We start from the raw sequence: 23,315 nt of genomic DNA, 5'->3' as shown, positions 1-23,315 counted from the left end.
GAATCGCTACATAGGTTTTTAAAAAGGCGTAAATACGAATCACAATATCGGATTTTTAAATCTCGTAAATAAGAATCGCAATGTACAATATTCAAATCGCGTGAATAAGAATCGCAACACGCAAATATGAAAAGCTATGTTAGATATTAAAATCGTGTGAATAAGAATCGAGATATTAGCAGATTCCAGGCTTGGGACCTGTAAAAGGCTTGTCAGAAGCAGCGTCGTTTGAACTACAAAAATCGGATCTATCTGGAGGGCGGGTAAAAAATTCGGAAAATCTTATCTGCTGTGAGTAAAAGGGGAGAAAATAGTTAGAATAAGTAAAAATGAGAAAGGATTGGTAGCTATATAGTTTGAATTTTCTGTTTTTCTTTGAAAATCGGTGAATTTTTCTGAAAAAGCGGAATATTTAAAAAAAAAAGTGAAATTTTTATAAAAATCTGAATTTTTGATAAAAAAAAAAGCTGAAATTCAAGAGATAAAAGTGGAAATCCGCTAAAAAGCGGAAAAATCTCATCCCTGTACTTGGCCAGGATCTCCAGAACTAGTTTAAATTGAATGCGCATTTTAGAAAAGGATCCATCAGTATTTTATCGAAACTGGGGTTTTATTATGATACACCCCACGCTTTTGTTTGTAAAATGTTTTTGGGTGAAATTGGCAAGAAACAAATTGATTTCTAGCAAGTCACAATATAAATATTTCTGCTCCCAAGCTATTTTAAGTTAAAAAGCATTTGAAATCATACTTTTAGCAAATGATTTAACTGTAGGAAAAATTAATGAATGGCCAATGGTAAAGGGCAAAACTGGGAACTTCATATAGTGGCCACTAGTGGTAAATTTACCAGTGGCCACCTTTTTGCATTAAAAATTGCGTCTTTTAATTTTTCCAAAAATATGCACAGATATATTATTATTATAACATATATCTTAATGAAAAAGAATATACAATAAATTTAATTTTAGACTTGTTTTTTTTTTCATAATTAATCTGTAACTCTGTATCAGAAGAAAATATAATAACTAACTCTGGAAAATTAAGCCTCTTAATGAAACATGAAATATTAAAGTTACAATTTCTGTAACTGCTTCTCTCAGCTTTATTTATCTTTGTATTTTTTCATTGTTGATTCTTTAATATTTTTTGATCTTTTGCATTTGATTTGCCTTTTAAGAAATTTTTTTTAGATAAATCTTATCCTTCAATCATTCGATGCTTTTAAAGATTTATTATCAAATATTTTTCTGAAAATACAGGGTATCTTTAATATTTTCTGCTATTCCCTTTTTCTGTTTCATTGTTACTTGGTACAGATGCACCAAAAACGGAATACTGCCTCTGCATTTTTATTCTTGCTTCACCTTTCAGTAATAAAACAAAATTAACCACTAGTGTACTCTTTGAGGAATTTCTTTTCTCAAGAACAAACTCTACTTAACGACCTCAATAAAAAAAAGTTACCTTCACCTGAAAAGATACTGAAACAAACAGAAAAAGTCATTAAGAACATCATGTCATAATAATTAAGAAATAAAATCTTTTAATTCAAAAAAGATTGGAAAAAAAAAGTTGATTGAATTTTATTGTGCTTAAATTTAGCCTTTTTAAAGATTTCTTATAGGAAATTCAGTAACATACAACTTGTCAAACATTTAATTAAAAAAGAAACAGAAGTTATAAACGCTTTTATGCATGCTATGGTGCATTTTCAGGTTGTGGTGAGGACAGGGAGTTAAATGATAAAAAGAGGCAATGGAGAGTGAGTGGCAAATTATAGTAATTTCTTCAGCACCAGCTTTAATTTATTAGTTGTCATGTGGCGACTGCTAATCTTTTCCTTTCGCCAATGGTATTTTTTTCAACCCTGAATGTTGCTGCAGTAAAGAATTAAATTATCTAACTAAACACAGAAAATTTTATTATTTATAATTTAAAATTTTACAACAGACAGCTCCTTATCAAAAAAGTTTTTTATTATCATTCCTTTAAATTTATTTTCAATGAGTTATTTAATTAATAATTAACACATTTACTTTCAGTTACATTGAAAGTAGCAGCATTTAGTAGCCACCCAACAGTCTTTTCATGCCTTTCTCAAACATGTTTTTTTTTTTTTTCCTTTAAAAGTCAAACTTTAAATTTTAAGCACTACATTCTTTCTATAAAGGTTGCATGCACTTGATACACTAAGGCAGTCTTTATTTCTATATTCTTTGAATCTGGTCCTAGTAATTAGTAAGCGTAAATGACAAGCATATAGATAAGCACTAATCTCTTAAGAATTGTGGCACTTCGTCTATCAGCAAAAATTAAAACTTGTATCAGCAGTTTCATTAGTCAGATACCATTATCACTACACCATTTCTACAATTGAAGAGATATAAACTTAGCACAAAAATTTTAAATATCATGCAGCTTAAATAAACAAAATAATCAGTTTTTTTCTTACTGATCATCATTTCCATAAAACTGCACACACAGTTTGCCTCGCTTCAAGGTCTTTGCCGTACGAATTATCTGAAAGTAACAAAATATTTCTCAATAACAGTATAAAATAAATATGAACATACAAAATTGTTTAACTTTAAAAAGAGTCATTGCAAGTTTCTGCTAGCACTCTTTTACTAAATTTCATTTCTGCATGTACAAATCCCATAACAAATCAGTGACAGAAATGGTTTAAGGAGCTTATAAATACCTTAAATATGCAAATTTACTAATTTATTAGTGCTAACTACCAGTTAAGTTACAAAATCCAACACAAAAAAATTCTCAAGTCATGATAGCAAAGACAAAAAAAAAAATTATGAAAAAAAAAAGAAAAGTAGAAAAAAATTAAGATTCTTTAAAAATTATAGATATACATTTTAAGCCATAAACTGCAAAATGAAGGATTTTAACAAGTATGAAAAAGAATTATGTGATTTTACACCAGATCTAATTTAAATACATATTTATTTATGAAGACATGTTTTATATTTCACAATACTTGAATGTAGTAATAGTTTAAATTTCTTACTGTCTGTTAAAAAAAATTTCGTAAAAAAGAAGTATGAAAAAAAGTTAAAAAAATATAATTTTAAAGTATACTATGATTATTGGCAAATTTAATCAGAAATTTTTTCTTTTTTTTTTGCCTTTTAAAATTTACATAAATAATGCAACACAAAACAATTAAAGGAATATTGTGAATTCAATATGACTCACAATAGCTTAATTGTGAATATGTGGATTTCATTCCAAATCAACATTCTCTGCAAATAGGCAAAAATGATGCAAATGAAGGATATTTCAGTTTTTTCTACAGAAAAATGAATAAACAATTTGCTCCATATACAGTTTGAAAATACTTTTACAACATCACCCCATAAGTTTGAAGCATTATCTGAAATAAATATTTTTTTAATAACCCATGAAATCTTATTTCTTTACTTGTAACTCTTACCACCTACAAATACAAAAATTCTCACTGAAATACCTGTACTCAGTGAGAATTCAGTGAGAGTTTCTTGTTTGACTTTTATCTCTAAAAATTAAGATTTTGTAGTGTTATTTCTATGTATTATTTTTTTGATCTTTAAATGAGTTTTTTATTTGGTAAAAAAGTTTGAAACTCATAATTTAGATTATTTGCAAACTCTTAGCAATTTAGAATCTTTCAGATTGATGGCATTATTATTTGGGTATAAACAGTGCACATGTTCTAAGAACATGTTCTGATAAAACTACAAAACAAATATCAATAAACTGGCAGATGTTTTTTAGTGTGTAAAAAAAAACTGAATAAGTGAACTGGATAGGTGTTAAGACAAAACTTTTGTTCCCTTCTTTAAATTTATTTTCTAAAAATGTATTAATAAGTGCTTTCATTCCCTTTAATAGGATAGTTAAAGAACATATAATGTTATTTTAATTTTATTTATGGGAAAAAACTTCAGAAGCAAATAATGCTTCTTTTCTCATTCGCTCACTGCGAGAAAAGGGCACTTCTGTAATTTATGAAGTTAATTTATTTCCTAAAATTAGATATTAATGAGTATTTTAATTTCCTCTCATAGAATAGTTTAAGAATAAATATGGGTGTTTTCAGCAAAGTGCTAACTTAAGCCTACGATAATTATTAAAAATGAATTTTTAACATAATTTTTTATTGTTATTGTAAATACTTTTGTTCCTAGTTTTTAATAGGAAGCCAAGGAAACTTCCTATGAATCATTATAAAAATAACAATAATTTAAATGAAATATTGCACAAGACAAGTTATATAATTCCTTCCGACACAAAATTCTGATTAAGGGTTTCAATATTAGTCAAACATTAATGAAAATAAATTGAAAGAATAAGGTTTTATTTATTTATTATTTCTATTTATTCATTTATATTTTCAGATTGCTTGCACATGCAATTCATGTTTAAATATATTGAACCATTTATCAATAATGTAAATGTTATATCCACGAAATACTTTTAAAAACATGTGCAAGCTTTTCTTAAATAATTTATCTTTAATGCTGAAATGCACATTCATTTTATTGTTTACAGCTGTTTTTCATTTTTTAAAAAGACATTTTTAGACAGCATTTTCTCTTTTATCTAGGAAAAATTAAGCTTTAAAGTTTTTCTTGAGCAGCTTTATTTCTGAGTGATAACAGCTCCTCCATCTTTTAATACTAAAAATTACATGAAAATAAAACAGGCAAAATAACAAATAAAATATATACACTAAAACCTCCTGTTATGGACACTCCTGCGAAATGGACGCCTTTTAATATGGACATATCTTAAATTCCCCATGAATTTTCTATGAATAAACCCTTATGTAAACTGCTGTTTGTAGAAAATGCAACACCATGAAAGAATCATCAGAATCAAATGAAATTTAATGCAGAAACGACTTGTACTGATACAAATAAATGATGAAATTTTCAAAACAAAAGAAACAAATTAAGCGTCCGAAATCAGTATTTGGTGCAGCCACCACGCGCTGCAATAAGTGCTGCTATACGACGTGGCATGGAGTCAAACAGATGTTGAATATCTGCTTGAGGAAGAGAATTCCATATCGCTTGTATGCGCAACCAAAGTTCGTCTTTGGAAACTGCAGGACGCGGATCACGAGTGAGACGCCGACCAACCATATCCCACACGTGCTCAATAGGCGACATATCCGGCGAATAAGCAGGCCAAGGAAGAAGTTGCATGCGTTGTGCTGAACAGAAGTCTCTAACAGTCCGCGCAACATGTGGGCGTGCATTATCCTGCTGAAAGATAGCTCCAGGGATGCCTTGAAGGAAAGGAACGACTTCGGGCTGTAGCACTTCACGGACGTATCTGTTGCTATTGAGATTACCCTCAATTCGTATCAAATTGGATCGTCCATGATACGAAATCGCACCCCAGACCATAACTCCGGGTGTTCGACCACTATGTCGTTCAATAATACACTCAGGAAGGCAGCGTTGACCGGCATAACGTCTAACACGAACACGGCCATCATGGGTCCACAAATTGAAGCGTGATTCATCTGAAAAGACAACTTGGTGCCAATCAGCTCGCCAGTCTCTGTGCTCAAGAGCCCACTGCCGACGCAGCCGTCGATGATCCGCCGTGAGGGGAATCCTGTATAATGGCACCCTTGCACGCAATCCACGGCGCAGCAGACGACGACGAATTGACGAAGCCGACAATTGTACACCTGTAGCAGTAGACCAATGTGCTGCCAGCTGCCTGGAGGAAGCTGTGCGATCATTCACCGCCATGCGGAGCAGGTGTCGATCATCGCGCTCTGACGTCACCTTCTGTCGTCCAGTGCCTGTTTTTCGAGTTGTTCGGTGCTCGTCGGTCCACTGCTTCCAAACTCGCATCACTGTGGAACTGTTCCGCTGCATACGAGCTGCTATTGCGCGATAGGAAAATCCTCCTTCTCGAAGGCCGATTATCCTCCCTCGTTCAAACTCCGTAAGTTGCTTGAATTTCTTATTCTTCCGTCGTGGAGGCATACTCAGGTCTCACTAAACGTTTGCCACTAACAAATAATCATAGACTATTTTCAACGTCCCGCTACAGCACTTTATTTATACGCTTTCAGCATCAATTCAGAGGGCGCTGCGCGCGCCACGCACGCGCGATGGCTCTGAAACTTTATTAATTTGCATAATATCCTATATCCATTATTAAAATAATATTTCATTTGATTCTGATGATTCCTTCATGGTGTTGCATTTTCTACAAACAGCAGTTTACATTCTCCACAAAGTGGACACTCCCGTAACCAGACAGTCACTTTCGACTTGAAATGTAATTTTCCATCTCCTCAAACCGGACACTATTTTTTCGAAATTTGAAGAAAAAATATTACTGATTTCAATTGCATGAAAAAAACATATGCAACTTTTCAAAATTTTTTAAAGCATGTAAATGTTGAATTCCATGCCAACTGAAACCATTAGTGAATTTTTAAAGTTTAAGCAATATCCTTGTATTTGGTATCATTTAAAAGGAAATTTGTTGTAATTTAAGAATTCAAAAGTAATTTTTGGAGTTATGCATGATTATAGTAAAATTTATCATGGAGAGCATTCATGATTTTAACTTATTCTATCAAAAAAACTGTTTATTTTAAAGAGGAATAAGTTATTAAAAATATTACGATTTTACATATAGTTTGATTTATAGTGCAAAATAAACTGTTCCTGAGTCTAATTATGCTGTGATTACCGTCAAAAAAATTTTTTTCTTATTTTTTAAGTCAAAAATTATCTCAAATATATACTGTCTCCTCTGTTACAATTATTCTTTTAAGTTTATTTTATTCATTACACAAAAAAATTTTTAACTTAATATTTGGTTTTTACAATAAAGTCTATTAGTACAATCATGTTATGTTATATTTTTGGAAAAAAAAAAATTTTTCTTAAAGTTTCACATATAACAGAGAGGACAAAACTAAATATCTCCTCAGTTACACAAAATTGATAGGTTGACCATTAAAAAGGAACTCACTCTGGGAATGCAAACAAGTGCTAATGCATCTTGATTCAACTAGTTTAAACCAGTTCCTTCACTATTATAGAACACTTTTTATACAAAGCTGTGCTATTTTTATTTAATAGTGTGTTTAGTTTATAGTTAAAAGTTTCTTAAGTGAGTAGTAAATATGGGGAAAACAGCAGCAGAAAGAATGAGAGAATATAGAACTAGAATGTTCTAACAAAAAAAAAAAAAGAAAGAAAGATATTTATAAGAAGAAAGATAAATATAAAATGAAAATTTATGATAACAAAAGTGTTCGGGGGAAGAAAAAAAAAAAACCTTAGCAGAGAAATAGATAAATTGAAAAAAAAAAGAAGACAAAGGCAAAATAAAAAGGCAATGAAACAAGCAGTAGAAATTCAGGAAGGATATTCTCTTTATAATATTCCTTAGGCACTAGGGAAACCTATTAAAAAAGCAAACCGTGCATTACCTGTATCTCCAAGAAAACATTGTATGTACAGTTATATGCATACTCTGTAACCTTACTACCAAAACAAAAGAAATATTCCAGTAACAAAGTTTCTGATGAAACAAAAAAATTGTAATAAATTTCTACTCATCTCATAAACATTCTTATCAGACTTCTGGTAGAGCTGAGTGCATGATTGTCAAAGAAAATGCATGATTGTGGAGTCCACAAAGCCATATGTGCACATTGATGGAAGCATATCAAGTATCAAAGCAAATGCACCCAAACATAAAAATTGACAAATCTAAGTTTTGCTGTACTACAAACAATCCATATTTTTATTATTTTATGCCAATTAATTAAATATTGCACCCTAAAGTAGCATATTCTAAAAGAATTTTTGTTCTAAAAAATAGTTAAAATATTTCATATATTTTTTAGAATCAAATACTTGTGTGATTTCCCCTCTGTTACGCTTGGAATTCAACAAATCTTTTGCCTTATCCATAATTAAAAATAATGTTAAACTGTTTCATTACTAAAGAATCAATCTTCCCTCTGTCACTTTGCCTTATCTTTGAAAAGAAAGGAGAGAAAATACTGCTCATGTGAAATAATTCGGACTGAAGCATCTTTTGATCTTTTCATCTGGATGACAACAGGTTATGAGACCATGCAAGCTGAAATGATGTCTTAAATGCTCCCAATGCTTCTTCCCCACTGAAAATTTCTTTCAATTTCTTATCAATTTGAAGACTGTATTTAACACGGCTGGGATAAAAAAGAGAACAGAAAGATTATCTTTGAGATTTTATATAAATGAAACATTTATTCAGACACTTGATAGATGATTAATTGTGAATATATTAACTTCATAGGTCCTCATACCTTACAGGTAAGCATTGATTTCTTTTGTTCTCTGCGAATCATGGGAGGTACTAACCACATTTCCTATCAAGTGATGGGTAGATATTAGGGGTTGTACATACGTATAAGGCTGTCGGGGGGAGTACTGAAACTAAAAGCTCCTTTTCGGTATCATATAACTAACTTGAATATCGGTGCTACATAATAGGAAAATTATATTTGTCTACCTGTCACTACATCTTGAATTACGTACTTATATCACACTTTTTTATAAATTCTTTTTGTACAGAAAAAAAATATTTTTTAAAGTAGTACCCTTCCTGTAACTCTTCCATATGACTCTCGTAAAAAGAACAAAAATTTCGGTCCCAAGCGTGTCCACTTAACCAAGGTTTTTCACTGTATATAAATAAAAAACTCGACCGATATATTTAAAACATAAAATAAAGATGCTAGGGGAAAGGTTTTGATTTAAAAAAAAAAATGTTAATCACATTACGTTTTTTTTTTAAATGCATTTCAATCAAGTTTGTATACTAATTTTTGTTTTGTCTATACAATATTATTAACTGTGTTTCAGAACCAGTTTTCTACTTTGGTGACCCAGGTTGATGAATATATATTGGTCCTGGAACAAATGAAGCACAATGATTGTGAAAAATATCCAGAGCAGACCTGCCAACCTTAGAAAATAAAAAAGCAGGAGACTCTTTCTGTATCACGACATAGAGCAATATTGAAAATTAAACCTGATTCACATTTCCTACTAGAAGTTTATTTCAAAATATATTACTTACATTACATAAAATAGACCACAATAAGATTCTGACACTGACTAATAAAGATATGTGTTCTTACTATAAAATATAAGGTTCTTTAGAATTATATTAAAACACATCTTTTGATTATTTAAAATTTAGGAAGAGGTTCAAAATTAGCAAAGTATGTCAATAATGAATACAATACTTTATAAATGTATTTCTTCTTCTTATTATTTTTTTTTTAACTGCTACTGTTTTAAAACTGCAGATGTTGCTGATTTAGCAATATTTAAAAAAACTGCCATCTATAGAAAGTGAAAAAACATTTTGCCTAATGGTATCCAAGATATATTTCCTCTCCGATTTTGCCATTTCATCGGCTATTGCTGTTGTTTTGGTTCGCACACACCGTAATTTTTAGCGATGTTGCTATTGGGGAAATTTTCTCTAAATAAATGCCCAGCATGATCTGAAGCACAAGTTGGGATGGAAATGGCACAAATTGTTTTTTTTTCTTCCCTCTATCCTGAACTAAATAGAAAAAAGCAAGAGAAAACACCCTGAAGGCCTGAGGGCGAAGATTTGAGGCAAAAGCAGGAGACTCCTGCTAAAAGCAGGAGAGTTGGCAGGTCTGCCAAAAGTTTGTATTTCATTGCACCAGGCTTGTTGCTTTTCTTGGTCTTCCTTTCGCATTACACAGATTTGAGTTATTTGAAAATAATTTGTTTCGATAATATCGCCTGTAACTGCTCTTTCATTTTTTATTCTACATTATTATATATATTTATTAGAGCACACTTCAATCATGATTGATGTTCATGATGAAGTTCTCTTGGAAGATCACAACATATTATTTTAAGAACTCTGGATATATTTTTTCCATTTATTATATCAAGACTGCGTAACTTTGTTATTTGAAGCTTCATGTTTTCATGAACTTTGCATAAACATGTGACCCGATCAGAAGCGTTTGGAAATAAGATCCAAAAATGTTGAAGACGACAAAAAGTGTGATAACAAAGAGTTTGATGTTGAGGATACTCTTTTATGAACATTTCATGCAAATTATACTTAGTGTCATTCAAATAACGTTTTTGTTTCTTTTTTCCCTGGGCACAAAAAAATTGCCTTGTAAATTTCATTCAGTACATTTAACAGCATTTTTTGTTAAAATCTCTTTCTCATATATAATGTTATTATGGTAATTGGTAAGCATTTTGCGTGAAGTTATTATTTTTTTTTACCAGATCGAATAACCGATACTTTTTCATAATTTTACCAGTCAATACTTGTAACATTGTCTTTTTCACTTTGAGATTTTTGGCTTTTAAAGTTAGATTGTATTTGTCTGCAAAAAGCTTCAGCAAATAACAATTTTCTAAACACATTAGCCTTTTTTCTTTTGTCTTAACTATTCAATTCTCTGCTGATTAGCAATTTATTTTCCTTCTCTTTAACTTTCTGAAATCTGCTTAATCTTTTTTTTATATATACCTTTCAAATCTAGTATTTAGTGTTTTATTTTTCTCTTCTAAGTCTACCTTCCTTTTCAATTTATAAAGTTTTTTCTTATTGTTTTATTTCCTCTTAAAACTCCAGAAGTATTATTTTCTTTGACAATGCTACTATTATTCAATTGAGAAGATAACCTTGGAGTTGTATCTATGATAAATCCTTCAGTTTCTTCCAAACTTTTTCTTTGTTTGCGATATTATCTTGCTTTTTCATTCTAAACCTTTCTTATTTTTCTCTTTTCGCATTCATCCATTTCTTGAACACTTTTAATTTTTCCACTGGCTTCTCTTTGGTTGCAATGTTCTCACTTTTTCAAATAATATAGGACTTTCTTTTAATTTCTGTCAAGCAATATAGGGCATGTTCTCTTGTCTGTTTTTTCGGTTCCCATCTTTTCTGGATTTGAACATCTCATTGCTTTCTTTTTATACTTTTTGGTTTCGCCTTTTTTTCTTCTTCTAAAATTTGAAGGAAAAAAAAAAGTTTAACATCACACAAATTATTTAGAAAATTTGCTAATATTTACTTCTCCAAAAAGAAAAGGTTAAACTTAACTTTTAAAAAAAAATATATATAAAGAAATTGCCATATTTGTTTCATTTTGAAAAATATCAATTAAAAGACTAGTTTTTTTAAACAATAGAAATGCATTATGGTAGTCTAAGACATTTTCTCTTCCATGGGCTGCATCATCTGCTCCGTGAACTTGCTATGTCCACAGAGGAGACAAAAACTAGTTTTTGAATTTTACAGAGTTTTAATTTTAAAGTTACAAAAATTTCACAGTTCTTTTTATTAATTATATTTTTTTGTCGTCAAAAATTTATAAATCAAATATAAAATAGTTTTCTCTTACCTTCTTTATGATGACTACGGAGTATATATTGAGAACTTTGCCAAACCTCAGTTGAACACAACAATCCAGAATTGATAGCAAAGAGAACTAAGAGTTTACACTAGAAAATAGAATGGTTACCTTTCCCATCAGGGCTTTGACATATGCTGCCCTCTATTGCATATTTACTGAATTATTTTAATTATCCAAGGAGGGATACTTAATAAAATTAAATAAGGAAGGAGACATATTAAATAAGAAGCTACTATAAATATTTAACTAGTTAATACTACAAAAACCATTAAAATAACCTTTAAATTGTTTAAAAGCCATTAAAAATCATTTTGTGTCACAGATATAGGGACATCCACGGTTAGAATTTAACTAAAAGGCATGAAGAAAAATACTAAGAAATCTGTTGTACTTTCTGATATTTATTACTAAGGAACTGAAAAAAACTCCGCTTTTTAGTGAAAATGACCCATACATATTCAAATAGACAGTCATACCATATCGAATATAAGTGCATTTATCTCTAAAACACTTTCATAATATAGAAAATTTTTTAGTTCAAAAAATGTGAATTGGGGACAAAGGACAATAATGACCAGGGATGATAGTGACACAAAGTGAAAAACTCTAAGTTGCAAGCTCGAACAAACAATTGAACAGTGTGCAAAAACTAGGAAACAAAATATCAATTAATGTACTATTCATATTTAATTTAAGTAATTAAACTTATTAACAATTAAATTACTAATAACAATTTAATAACTAAACAAATAAATAAAACAATTAAACCACTAATAAAGAATATCACACTTTTATAGAAACTAATTTCGGAAAAAACTTTGCTCTTCATCATTCAACTTCACAAAACTAACATCGTCCTCATAACTATGCGCTAACAACATCTCCGCATCTAGACAAAATCAAAATCGTCGCCAGTGCAGTGACAGCGTTAGCATAGGCAAGGATCCTCGTATGTTAATTCATCAAACCATGAGCGTTGATTTATACCGACGGCTTAAATCAGATTTTTGATGCATCGCCTAAAACTAAAATCATTATATCGGCCTGCCGATATATGTGTTAAACAGATATTTTGCGATACATCTATTTACAGCCCAGTCCTACATGTTACTAATTTAAAGTGACAGAAGCTTCAACTTCAAAGAAAAAAAAGCCTTTTTAATTGAATATGTAATATTCCTTTAACATTCTAATATTATTTCCATATTCTTGCATTTTGTGGAGGGAAAAGACACTAATTAATATATTTTTTTCTTTTGTAAATCATCATCACATTAAAAAAAAAAAAATCATCAAATCCGCAGCAGTAACTAGGGGAGAGGGGGGCACCTTTCAACATTTTTTGCTAAATAATTATTTGTGAAGTTTTATTGCTTTCAAAATCTAAGTTCTGATTTTTATTTACTAAATTGATATTTGATATTACCTATCAATTTTTTCTAAAAGTCTAAGCCAAAGACAAAATACCTCATTTTACATATTTAGTGAACCATTTTGTTGAAATCTACCCCTCCTGGGGGGGGGGCAGTTTTCAACGGGTGGTGGGGCACATTTCAACAATCGAAGAGAACAATCGATCTCCACGCTGATGCGTGAGAAAAGCATCTTTTGAATATAATTCTGAAGAAAAGAAAAAATCTTTTGAAAACTTCTGCAGAAAAGAAAACCCAAGTTTTTTACCTCTTAAAGGAAAAATCTTCATGCCAGAACTCTGAAACGTTCTGCGACAATGTCGCCACGATTCTGCGATTCTTAAATTTCAAGCAAAGAAAATTAGATAATAATTTTACAAAATAGGCAGCTTTGATGACTTTTTGGTAGTAGTACTTTATTTACATCGTAGTAAAACTGCACCATGGGCAGCAACGGGCACGAGAAACACCCCTGAGGATGATTCAAAGACATATCATCAAAATTTTGCAAATCTGTAGCAGGGATGGTGCATCAACTCAAGCCACGAATAAGGTAAAATCCCCACAAAGGGGATTTCTACTAGGCGTCTTCCCTAACCGAGGGAGAATTCAATCAGAATGAATCTTAAAATGGCGGGATAAACATCTCGTGGAATCGGAAAAATCCGATTTGAATGTATAATGAACAATCAGAAAAATTTTATGTTTATCTGTGTTTATGTTTAGTGTTCCTATTGTTCTGTTTAATAAATATATAAAAAAAAAGAGAAATTTGGAAAATCATAACAATTTCAACGGACAGGCTATTACTATTGAATAACTCAACCTACAGGCTTGATAGAGGATAAGTAAATATTATATGGTGACCACCGGACTTGATATAGTATGGAATTATGAAATTGTGAAACGTGCATTATGAACATTCATTGAATGGCACGGAATAAATATTGTCGATGAAAATATCATCAGATAGTGAAACGCTGAGATTTGAGGTAGGTCCATTTTTCTTTGTTCCAATTTATTGATATATAAAATGGATTTAGAACGAATTAAGGGAAAACGAAAAAGGTTAAGAATTTCATTTAGTAAGCATTTAACTAAGATAGAAAATACGATAGGAATTGAAATTTCGAATGAATACACGAAAGAAATGAAAGTGAATGAGCTTTTGAGCTTAAAATCTCAGCTCACAGAAAAATTAAATGATTTAATTAAGGCTGATGATGAAGTGCAGTTAAAAATTGAAATAAAAGATATGGCAGCTGAAATAGATTTAAGTGAAGAATATAAAGATAAGGGTATTGAAGCGAAATTGAAAATAGAAAGGAATTTAGAAAATTTAATTGTTAAACCACAAGGTGTAATTCAGATAAGCGAGACAAATGTAAATAACTCTGTTCAGTTTGTATCACATAACATGCAAAATACTTCTAACTTTCAAAACGAAACTAAAAATATTGTCAAACTCCCGAAACTAAATATTCAAACTTTTTACGGTGATTGTAGTTATTTTTTAGATTTTTGGAATTTTTTTGAAGTTGCAATACACAACAATACTTCATTATCGAAAATAGAAAAGTTTACATATCTAAAATCCTATCTAGGAGGAGTTGCATTAAGTGCAGTATCGGGATTTTCACTTACGGATCAAAATTATGATGCGTCAATACAATTGCTGAAAGATAGATTTGGGCGAACAGATATTATAATGTCAACACATATGCTTAAACTGTTATTAATAGATCCTGTTAAATCTTGTAATAATATTATTGGATTAAGAAAAATGTATGACGCAATAGAAATCCAAATTAGATCTTTACAATCATTAGGAGTAGCTGCAGGAACTTATAGTAATCTCCTATGCCCAGTAATTCTACAAAAATTACCCGAGGAATTGAATTTAAATCGGCAACGTAAAACAGGTGAATTATTCGATATTTCTTTGTTGCTTCAATTTATTAAAGATGAGGTAAATTGCAGAAAAGCAGCATTATTATTAGCGAATCCTAAAAATGCAACTGTTAGAGATTATTCATTTAAAAATAAATCAGATCAAAGTTACCCTAATAGGCCTCATTATTCAAACACTAAAAGGAATGATTATTTGGGCAATAAATCGAGCGCCACAGTTTTAGCTACACACATCGAAGAACGATATTCACACCCTCATAAATTTGACTCTTACGCGAAAACAAATTACAATTCAAAGCGAAACTTTAATACTTCCTATTCTGATAGACATGTGAATAATTTAAAATGCATTTTCTGTTCTAAAAATCATATGAGTCACGATTGCTTGTTAAATGTGTTTGAGAAGAAGAAAGCTTTAATGTCTAAGGGCTTATGTTTTATATGTTTTCAAAATCATTTAAGCAAATTTTGTGATAGGAATTATCAAAAATGCAAACAGTATAATTCTTCTTCTCATAACTCTTTAACTTGTAATGGGAACGAACATAATGAAAGAAAAAATGTTTCGGCGCCAGCGGTTGACGCCGTGCAAGGGGGGAAACCCAGAAACTCAAAACGCTATATCATCTATGATTTCTCTTTCTTCTAAATAAATTAAATAAAGAGGAGCACTTCTAATTCGATCTTATTGCAAGCTTTTTCGGCGGAAAGCAAAACAAAACAAGGAGTTAATATTCAATTGCGTTGTATGTTAGACGGAGGGGCGAATAAATCTTTCGTTTTGAGAGAAATAGCTGAGTCATTAAATTTAGAAGTGATTAATAAAGAATCATTAATTATTTATACATTCGGAAATGAAATCGCAGAAAAGCGCACATATGATGTGGTCGAATTAACATTACAAAGTATAAAAAATTCAAATCGGAAGATAAAAATACAAGCGGTGGTAATCGACTCGATTACTTCGGCACAAATTAACATTCCGTCACAATGGGTTAGAAATATTGCTACAGAAATGGGGACTGAATTAGCTGATGTTAGTACCTCCAGTAAAATACATGTTTTAATTGGTTCGGATTACATATCACAAATTTTAGGTGAAAGGAACGTAAGAATTAGTAAAAGATTGATTGTAGTTGATAGTATTTTTGGAGCTTTACTACAAGGACAGGATAAGGAATCCAATTCACCGGAGATGCCAGTCAATCATTTATTTGTTGAAAATGAAGAATTAGATTGTGATAGGATTAAGAATTTGTGGTCATTGGAAGCAATCGGGATAAATGCAGATAAAGAACTATCTCCGTCAGATAAAGAAATTTTGGAATCGTTTGAACAAAATACGACATATTCAAATAAAATATACGAAACTCGATTATTATGGAGGGCGGATAATAGAGAATTGAATAGTAATTATGAAATTGCAAAACATCGTTTATTTAGTTTAAACAAAACATTCGAGAGAAATAAGGGATTATATTTAAAATACGATGAGATCATAAATGAGCACATACGGGAAGGAATTGTTGAAAGGGTAGAAATGGATTTAGATAAAAATATAAATACAGGTTATTTTCTCCCACATCACGCTGTAGTACGCGAACAAAAGGACAGTACAAAGGTTAGGGTAGTCTTCGATGGATCTTCAAAGGGTAAAGGGGAATTGTCATTAAACGATTGTTTAGATTGCGATCCAAACTTAAACCCGGATTTACTAAAAATTATTTTGAGGTTCAGATTGCACAAAATTGCAATTTGCGCTGACATTCAGCGTGCATATTTGGAAGTAGGGATCGCAGAACAAGATAGAGAATTTTTAAAATTTTTGTGGATAAAAGAAAAGGGTCCTAATCTCGATCTCAGCAATCATAATATCCAAACTCTTCGATACAAAAGGGTTACATTTGGAGTTAAGTGTAGTTAATTTTTGTTGTCAGCGACAATAAGATTACACATAGAGAAATATCGCAAAGACTATGGTGAAGCGTGTGAAATGCTCCATAAACTCTATGTAGATGATATGATCGACGGAACTTCTGACGTGCAGGATGCCTTTCGTTTGAGTAAGGAGATGATATTTATTCTTGGACAAGCTAGCATGAATCTACGTAGATGGACAACAAATTCTCCGATTCTTGGCAAAGCATGGAAACAAGCTTTTATAGATTGCCGAGAAACATCTCAAGAACTAGGCGTACCTTTAAAGATTTTAGGACTTATCTGGAACAATGTTGAGGACAACATTAGATTCGACATTCGACAGTTTGAAAAACTGAGATTGTGCAAGGCGATAACTAAACGAATTATCTTGGCAGCAGGCGGTATGCTTTTTGATCCCATTGGACTAATGAACCCCTTCAGTATTAGAATAAAGCTTTTGTTACAACAGATTTGGGAAAAAGGCATTTCATGGGATGATTCCCACTGAAATAAAGGATTCCCACTGAAATAAAGGACACATTTATTGATTGGTATAACGAATTAAAGATAATTCGAAACTTGGAAATACCTAGGCAATATTTCGAAGAACTGGATTGGGAGTCATTAAAGATTCATATTTTTTCCAATGCAAGCCCTAAATGTTATGGAGCTGTAGCTTATTTCCGGATGAAGAATATTACGAGCTTTATAATGTCTAAATCTCGCCTAGCCCCTTTAAAGAAGCTTACTTTACTGAGGTTAGAGCTGATGGGAGCATTAATTTCCGCAAGAATTGGAAGTTATCTTAAAGACACTTTCTCTAAATTAAATGAGAAAAGAATATTTTACTGGACAGATTCTACAATTTGCCTACACTGGATCAAGGGACAATCCGATGATTGGAAGCAGTTTGTTAGAAACAGAGTGAGAGAAATAAAGGAAAAAACTAATCCGGATCATTGTAGCGGAAAAGATATCCCTGCAGATAAACTTGCACGAGGAATGAATGCTCAAGCTCTTTTAAACGATACTGTTTGGTTATCGGGACCTCCATGGCTAAAAGAAAGGAATATCCCATACGATGAAAGCGCCTCTTGTCCTGACATGCATAACGTTGTAGGAGAGAGACGAAAAGTTGTAACTTTACATTTAAAAACTGTATCTATTCAGCCGTTACTGAATCTTGATAATTATAGTGACCTAAACAAAGTTTTCAGAATTACAGGGTACATATTTCGTTTCAGTCATAACTGTAAGGCAGCGCACGAAAAGAGAATAGGAGCAATCACAGCGAGTGAACTAACCAACGCGGAAACTTACTGGATTAAAGTTGTGCAACGAATTGAATTTGAAAAGGAATACCTGGATTTAAAAAACAATAGTCCCATACATCCAAATTCGAAATTATACGATTTAAATCCAATTTTGTCAGCTGATGATTTAATAGCCTTAAAAGGAAGGTTACAAAATTCAGATTTCGATGTTCAATCAAAGCACCCAATTATCATAAGACAAAATTTACAGAACTCTTAATATTTAAAGAACATACAAACTTGTGTCACTCTGGTGTTTCGGATACACTTACACAATTGAGAGAACGATTTTGGATAATCCGAGGCAGGCAAGCTGTAAAAACTTGTTTGAATAAGTGCTTTAAGTGTAGACGATATAAAGTTAAACATGGAATTCAGGTAGTTGCTCCATTACTTGCAAATAGAACTTGTGAAGTCAACCCATTTGAAGTTGTAGGCATCGACTTTGCTGGTCCTGTGTACTAAAAGGACCATGATAAAAATTACATCGCATTATTTACATGTGCTGTAACGCGAGCAGTACACCTAGAAGTTGTGTCGAATTTAAGTACAGAACATTTTCTTTTGTCATTCAGACGATTTATCTCCAGAAGAGGCATTTGCCGGATTGTAAACTCTGATAATGCTTTAACTTTTAAAAGTGCTGACATTGAACTCAAGAGACTATACATGAACATTAATGAATTCGAAGTTCAGAACTATTTTAGCAAAAAGGGTATAGAGTGGCAGTACATCGTTGAACGTGCTGCATGGTGGGGAGGATACTGGGAGAAAATGGTTCGAATAACAAAAATCACATTAAAGAAAATCTTAGGGAAATCATTTGTTTCATTTGAAGAATTGCAAACTATTTTGGCAGAAATTGAAGCTATAATTAATTCGCGTCCATTAACGTATGTTTATAATGAACCTAATGAACCATTCCCTCTCACTCCTGCTAACTTTTTAACTGGAAGAAGATTAACAGCTTTACCTAATTGGTCAGGTAATGCAAATTTTGAATTATTTAAAGGTAAAAGGGATTTGATAAAAAGATTTTTGTATAGGGAAAAGATTCTAAATAATTTTTGGAAAAGATGGAAAAAGGAATATCTTCTTCTGTTAAAAGGTGCAAATTTCAACAAACATGTAAATGTAAACATTGAATTTAATGTAAATGATATAGTTTTAATAGGTGACGAGAAAATACCAAGACAACTTTGGAAGTTAGGAAGAATTCTTGAATGCCACAAGGGTCGAGATGGCAAGGTAAGATCAGTCTCTGTGAAAACGTCTTCAGGGGTCATAAGACGCCCAGTACAGTTATTGTATAATTTAGAAATTGCATCAAATGAGTGAGTAACAAATTACAAGTTGATTATGAATAAGTGACTGTCTTTATTCTAATTCGAATTTTTTTTTTTTTTTGCTGATATTGTTTTCATAAATTTTTGTATGATTCATTATTTATGTCGTGAATTGTTAATTTGGTAGTTTAATGTAGAATTAGTATTAGTATAATTTTAAATTCTATTTGTAAATTGTTTTTGAACTCTTTTTCGGGGCGGGAGGATGTAGCAACTCAAGCCACGAATAAGGTAAAATCCCCACAAAGGGGATTTCTACTAGGTGTCTTCCCTAACCGAGGGAGAATTCAATCAGAATGAATCTTAAAATGGCGGGATAAACATCTCGTGGAATCGGAAAAATCTGATTTGAATGAATAATGAACAATCAGAAAAATTTTAATGTTTATTTGTGTTTATGTTTAGTGTTCCTATTGTTCTGTTTAATAAATATATAAAAAAGAGAAATTTGGAAAATCATAACAATTTCAACGGAATTACTATTACTATTGAATAACTCAACCTACAGGTTTGATAGAGGATAAGTAAATATTATATGTAGCAGGGATGGCTCTCCCACTTAGGTAACACAGAGATCTGCCTTTGGAAAAAAACATGATTAATAGGTTACTGTGACAAAATTCAAGACAGGTCTTCACAGTGTTCGCGACAAGTTTTTTTTTACAACAGAACAATTTTGGTAGCATAAACTATAAGAAGCGCAGCATTATGTACGGTATTGACGGTTCTGTGAATGAAAATACCTTCAAAAATATTGGCAAGACTGGTGGGAAAGTCTCCCACTAGACAGAGAAGCGTTTCTGTCCCAAAAGAATTTTTTTAAAAATTTGCTTGGGACGTATGTGTCCCGTTAGGCGCAAAAGGGTTAAATGCATACAATTTTGAAATATCTAACATTCTTTGTTAAATGCAGATACGAAAATATTGGAATAATTTGAAATATTGAATAGGCAATGGAAACTCTTCGTTTGGAAAGTAAGAGATTTCAGGAAAGTTTTACAATTCCATTCTACAAAATATTTTTTATGTTACAGAAGCAATTTGAATGAAAAAAATACATCAAAATTTTATTCATGCTAGAATATATATTTAAATGCTAAACTAGGCACGTAATGCTAACTATGCTGATTGAAAGACTAATTGAGTTGTATAATAGCTTTAAGTTAAACCTATCAAAAATTTCAATTATAAATAAACAAAAATAAGTTCTCACATTAAAAATTCCAAGCGTTTGTGTATTGTTCATAAAAGGTTAACTTATTTTTAATATTATTAGTAGAATAAAGTTACAGGATTTTTTCCTACCAATTAGAAAATTTTCATTTTCTCTGATTAAAGATAAAGTAGTAAGGCATGGTAAATAAATAGATAAAAACAGAAAAATCCTGTTAGCATAATAAATCTAGTTTCTGTCCTATATAATTCAATTTAAAAAAAAAAAACAACAACAATATTAGATTATCAAACAAATATAATTACCAAATTATTGTGATAATGGAGCATTGCAAGATAGTTAAAATTACTCTTTGTGCTTTCAAGTAAATAAATTAATATTTGTGTACAATACAACAGTAGTGTAAAAAATAATACTTAAGTTAAGAGACATGCATTGTGGAAAATATATCAACATTTTACCAGAATATTCTTTGGAATGTATAAATAAAAGTTAATCTTTCAAATATAAATTTTTAAAAAAAATACCTACATAATACAGAACTCTTCGTTTCCAAGTTGAATCCACGTTTCAAACATAATAACTTTAATATTTCACTTTAATATTGATTCTATATAAAAATGGTAAGCATCCAAGTATATTGAAAGGAAAAAAAATTTTTCAACAGAAAGTTGAAGTAAAACAATTATTTTCTCAAATAAAATGAAATTTTTTAAAAATATTTTATAAATATAGCAGAACATAGCCAATATGGATTGTTAGTCTTTAACATACCTTGCGATGTTAGGAAGCATCGAGCATTCTTAGAGACCTCATAATTGAGAAATTAAACAATAATTTTTACAAAAAAAAACAACTAATACATATCTCGGAGGAAGGCTGGTTAGGGTCCATCGATTTTCAAAAGCAATCTAAAATATTATTTGCATTTAGAGGAAAAATTGAAAATACTTACTCGTCCAGGCCAAGGTCTGTAATGTTGCATCTTACCCCTAGAAACGGAAATTAAATAGTAAACAACATCATTTAATAATAATGTATTTTAAAACATATAAAATTATAACGTACCAAACAAGATCATCTAGATCGAAAGTGTGTGTCATATTACTTCAAAAATCACAAACTGTTCGTAAACCGAAGTGACAAAATTATGTAAGCAGCGTTAAAATTGAAGAACGCCGGACAAAAGAAAAGGCTAAACCTCTCTTTTGAGCTTCCTCGCCACTAATGAGAGCAACCCCGTGGAAAAGATGGGCACCGGCGATTCTCCCCTTTTTCAAATGCGCTGTCACGTGACATTGGAATAATAAACTCACCTTCTTTCATACCATACCATATAATGATTCTGAGTTTAAAAAATTTACTTCTGATTTTAAATAAATATTTATATGTATATATATTTTAATTTTGCTCTTTTTTTCGCTAACACCTTTTATAATTTTTTTATGGAATGTATGTCAAATCGGATTGCGTTTTCACTAATCCTGTCTCCGTGTCTTTAATTTGATAAATTTTGGAATATTCCAAAATTTATCTGCAGTGCTATACTTGAAAAAATAACTGTACTACAGAAAAAAGGAAATACATTCTTTTAATTAAAACTATATTTCAAATTTAATTAATTGAAAAAAGAAAACAAATATATTGAATACTCTTGATTTAAAATTATTTTTAGTTACTTTAAAAAATGTTATGAGGCAGTGCTTCATTCAGTTTATATTTACATTTGCAATGAAGCAGTTGCGATTTCTTTTTAAACTTCAAGTGATTGCTAAGAGAAGAAAATATTTACTTAATTTAAACTTAGTACTCATTTTAATCATGGTTTAAAGTAAATCTACTAACTACAACCACTCTTTACATATCGATAATATCTTACCCGTACTGTCTTGCAAGTACAATCGTTAAAGGTTATACCCCTTAAAACTGATCCTTTAACACTTAAAACTACACAAATCTGGGGCAAACTAATTTTCCCTGTATTTTCAATAGATTTTTTTTTTTAATAATTTTCCTTACCATCCCGTTCTGCCTCACCTGGAGTAGGATTATTTATATAGAGACTAGATATAATTTTATTTTTACAGTGAAAAATATAATAACCTTTGATTTCTTAAAACATCATTGTATTTAGAATATGAAAGTATAAAAAGTTCATAAAAATCGTTTGCAGCTCTTTTAATTTTTTTTTCACTATTTATTTTTAAAATCATATTTTAAACTAGGTATCCCGTTATGCTCCACCTTCCCCTACATTGATTTCATAGCAGTTTTGTGGACTAATAATTATAGCTGATCACTACTGTACTCTCTCATTGTTTTGATTTACTTTTTCAAATGATTTATCGGCTTCTAATTGCTTCTATTTTGATTTTCAAATGGATTAAAGTAATTTAAGTTAGGAAACTTTAAGAAACTGAAAGCAAAATTGAACATAGTTCTAAAAGAAAGCGTCGTGAAAATTAAATAAAAAACTATTTTTGACAATTAATTATGAAAAAATATTAAGAAAGGAGAAAATATCGTAATAGATTCTTATACAACTTAAAAGAGGAGGAGGGTTAAGATATGGAACTGGTATTCTCCCCAAATGGCGTATTCGAACGTTACGATCGCGATTGGGAGCTTTCTTAATTGCTTTATTTCAGTCATTTTAATTTAATTTTGTAAATTCCATAACTTTTTAAATCCACTGATTGATGAGGAGCTGTGAAGCAACAATTCCCTGAAGTAAAACCAAGCACTGAAAAGGAAACGCACTACGGTGTTAAGGGAAAA

At 30.9% G+C, this 23,315-nt stretch overlaps 1 protein-coding gene across 4 annotated transcripts in view; it reads right to left on the bottom strand.

The window, feature by feature from the left end:
• The window catches only part of LOC107448987 (cytokine-like nuclear factor N-PAC), an 85,115-nt gene extending 63,334 nt beyond the window's left edge, over positions 1–21,781 (bottom strand). For 2 of the 4 annotated variants that reach the window (XM_016064374.4, XM_016064376.4), the window contains exons 1-3: positions 21,606–21,781; positions 21,493–21,529; positions 2,456–2,523 (exon numbers count right to left, since the gene is read on the bottom strand). In XM_016064374.4, coding sequence (XP_015919860.1) covers positions 2,456–2,523; positions 21,493–21,529; positions 21,606–21,640 — 140 coding nt within the window. In that variant the 5' untranslated portion in view covers positions 21,641–21,781. Of the gene's footprint in view, positions 1–2,455; positions 2,524–3,213; positions 5,672–9,283; positions 11,052–21,492; positions 21,530–21,605 lie in introns of those variants that run through there. The other 2 variants (XM_071187814.1, XM_071187815.1) reach the window with 2 other exon arrangements.
• Between the last annotated feature and the right edge of the window lie 1,534 nt (positions 21,782–23,315).

The sequence above is a fragment of the Parasteatoda tepidariorum genome, chromosome X1 (assembly GCF_043381705.1).
Source record: "Parasteatoda tepidariorum isolate YZ-2023 chromosome X1, CAS_Ptep_4.0, whole genome shotgun sequence".
NCBI lineage: Eukaryota > Metazoa > Arthropoda > Arachnida > Araneae > Theridiidae > Parasteatoda > Parasteatoda tepidariorum.
The sequence above is the reverse complement of the archived record's forward strand: the minus strand, read 5'-3'. Positions and strand labels throughout refer to the sequence as shown.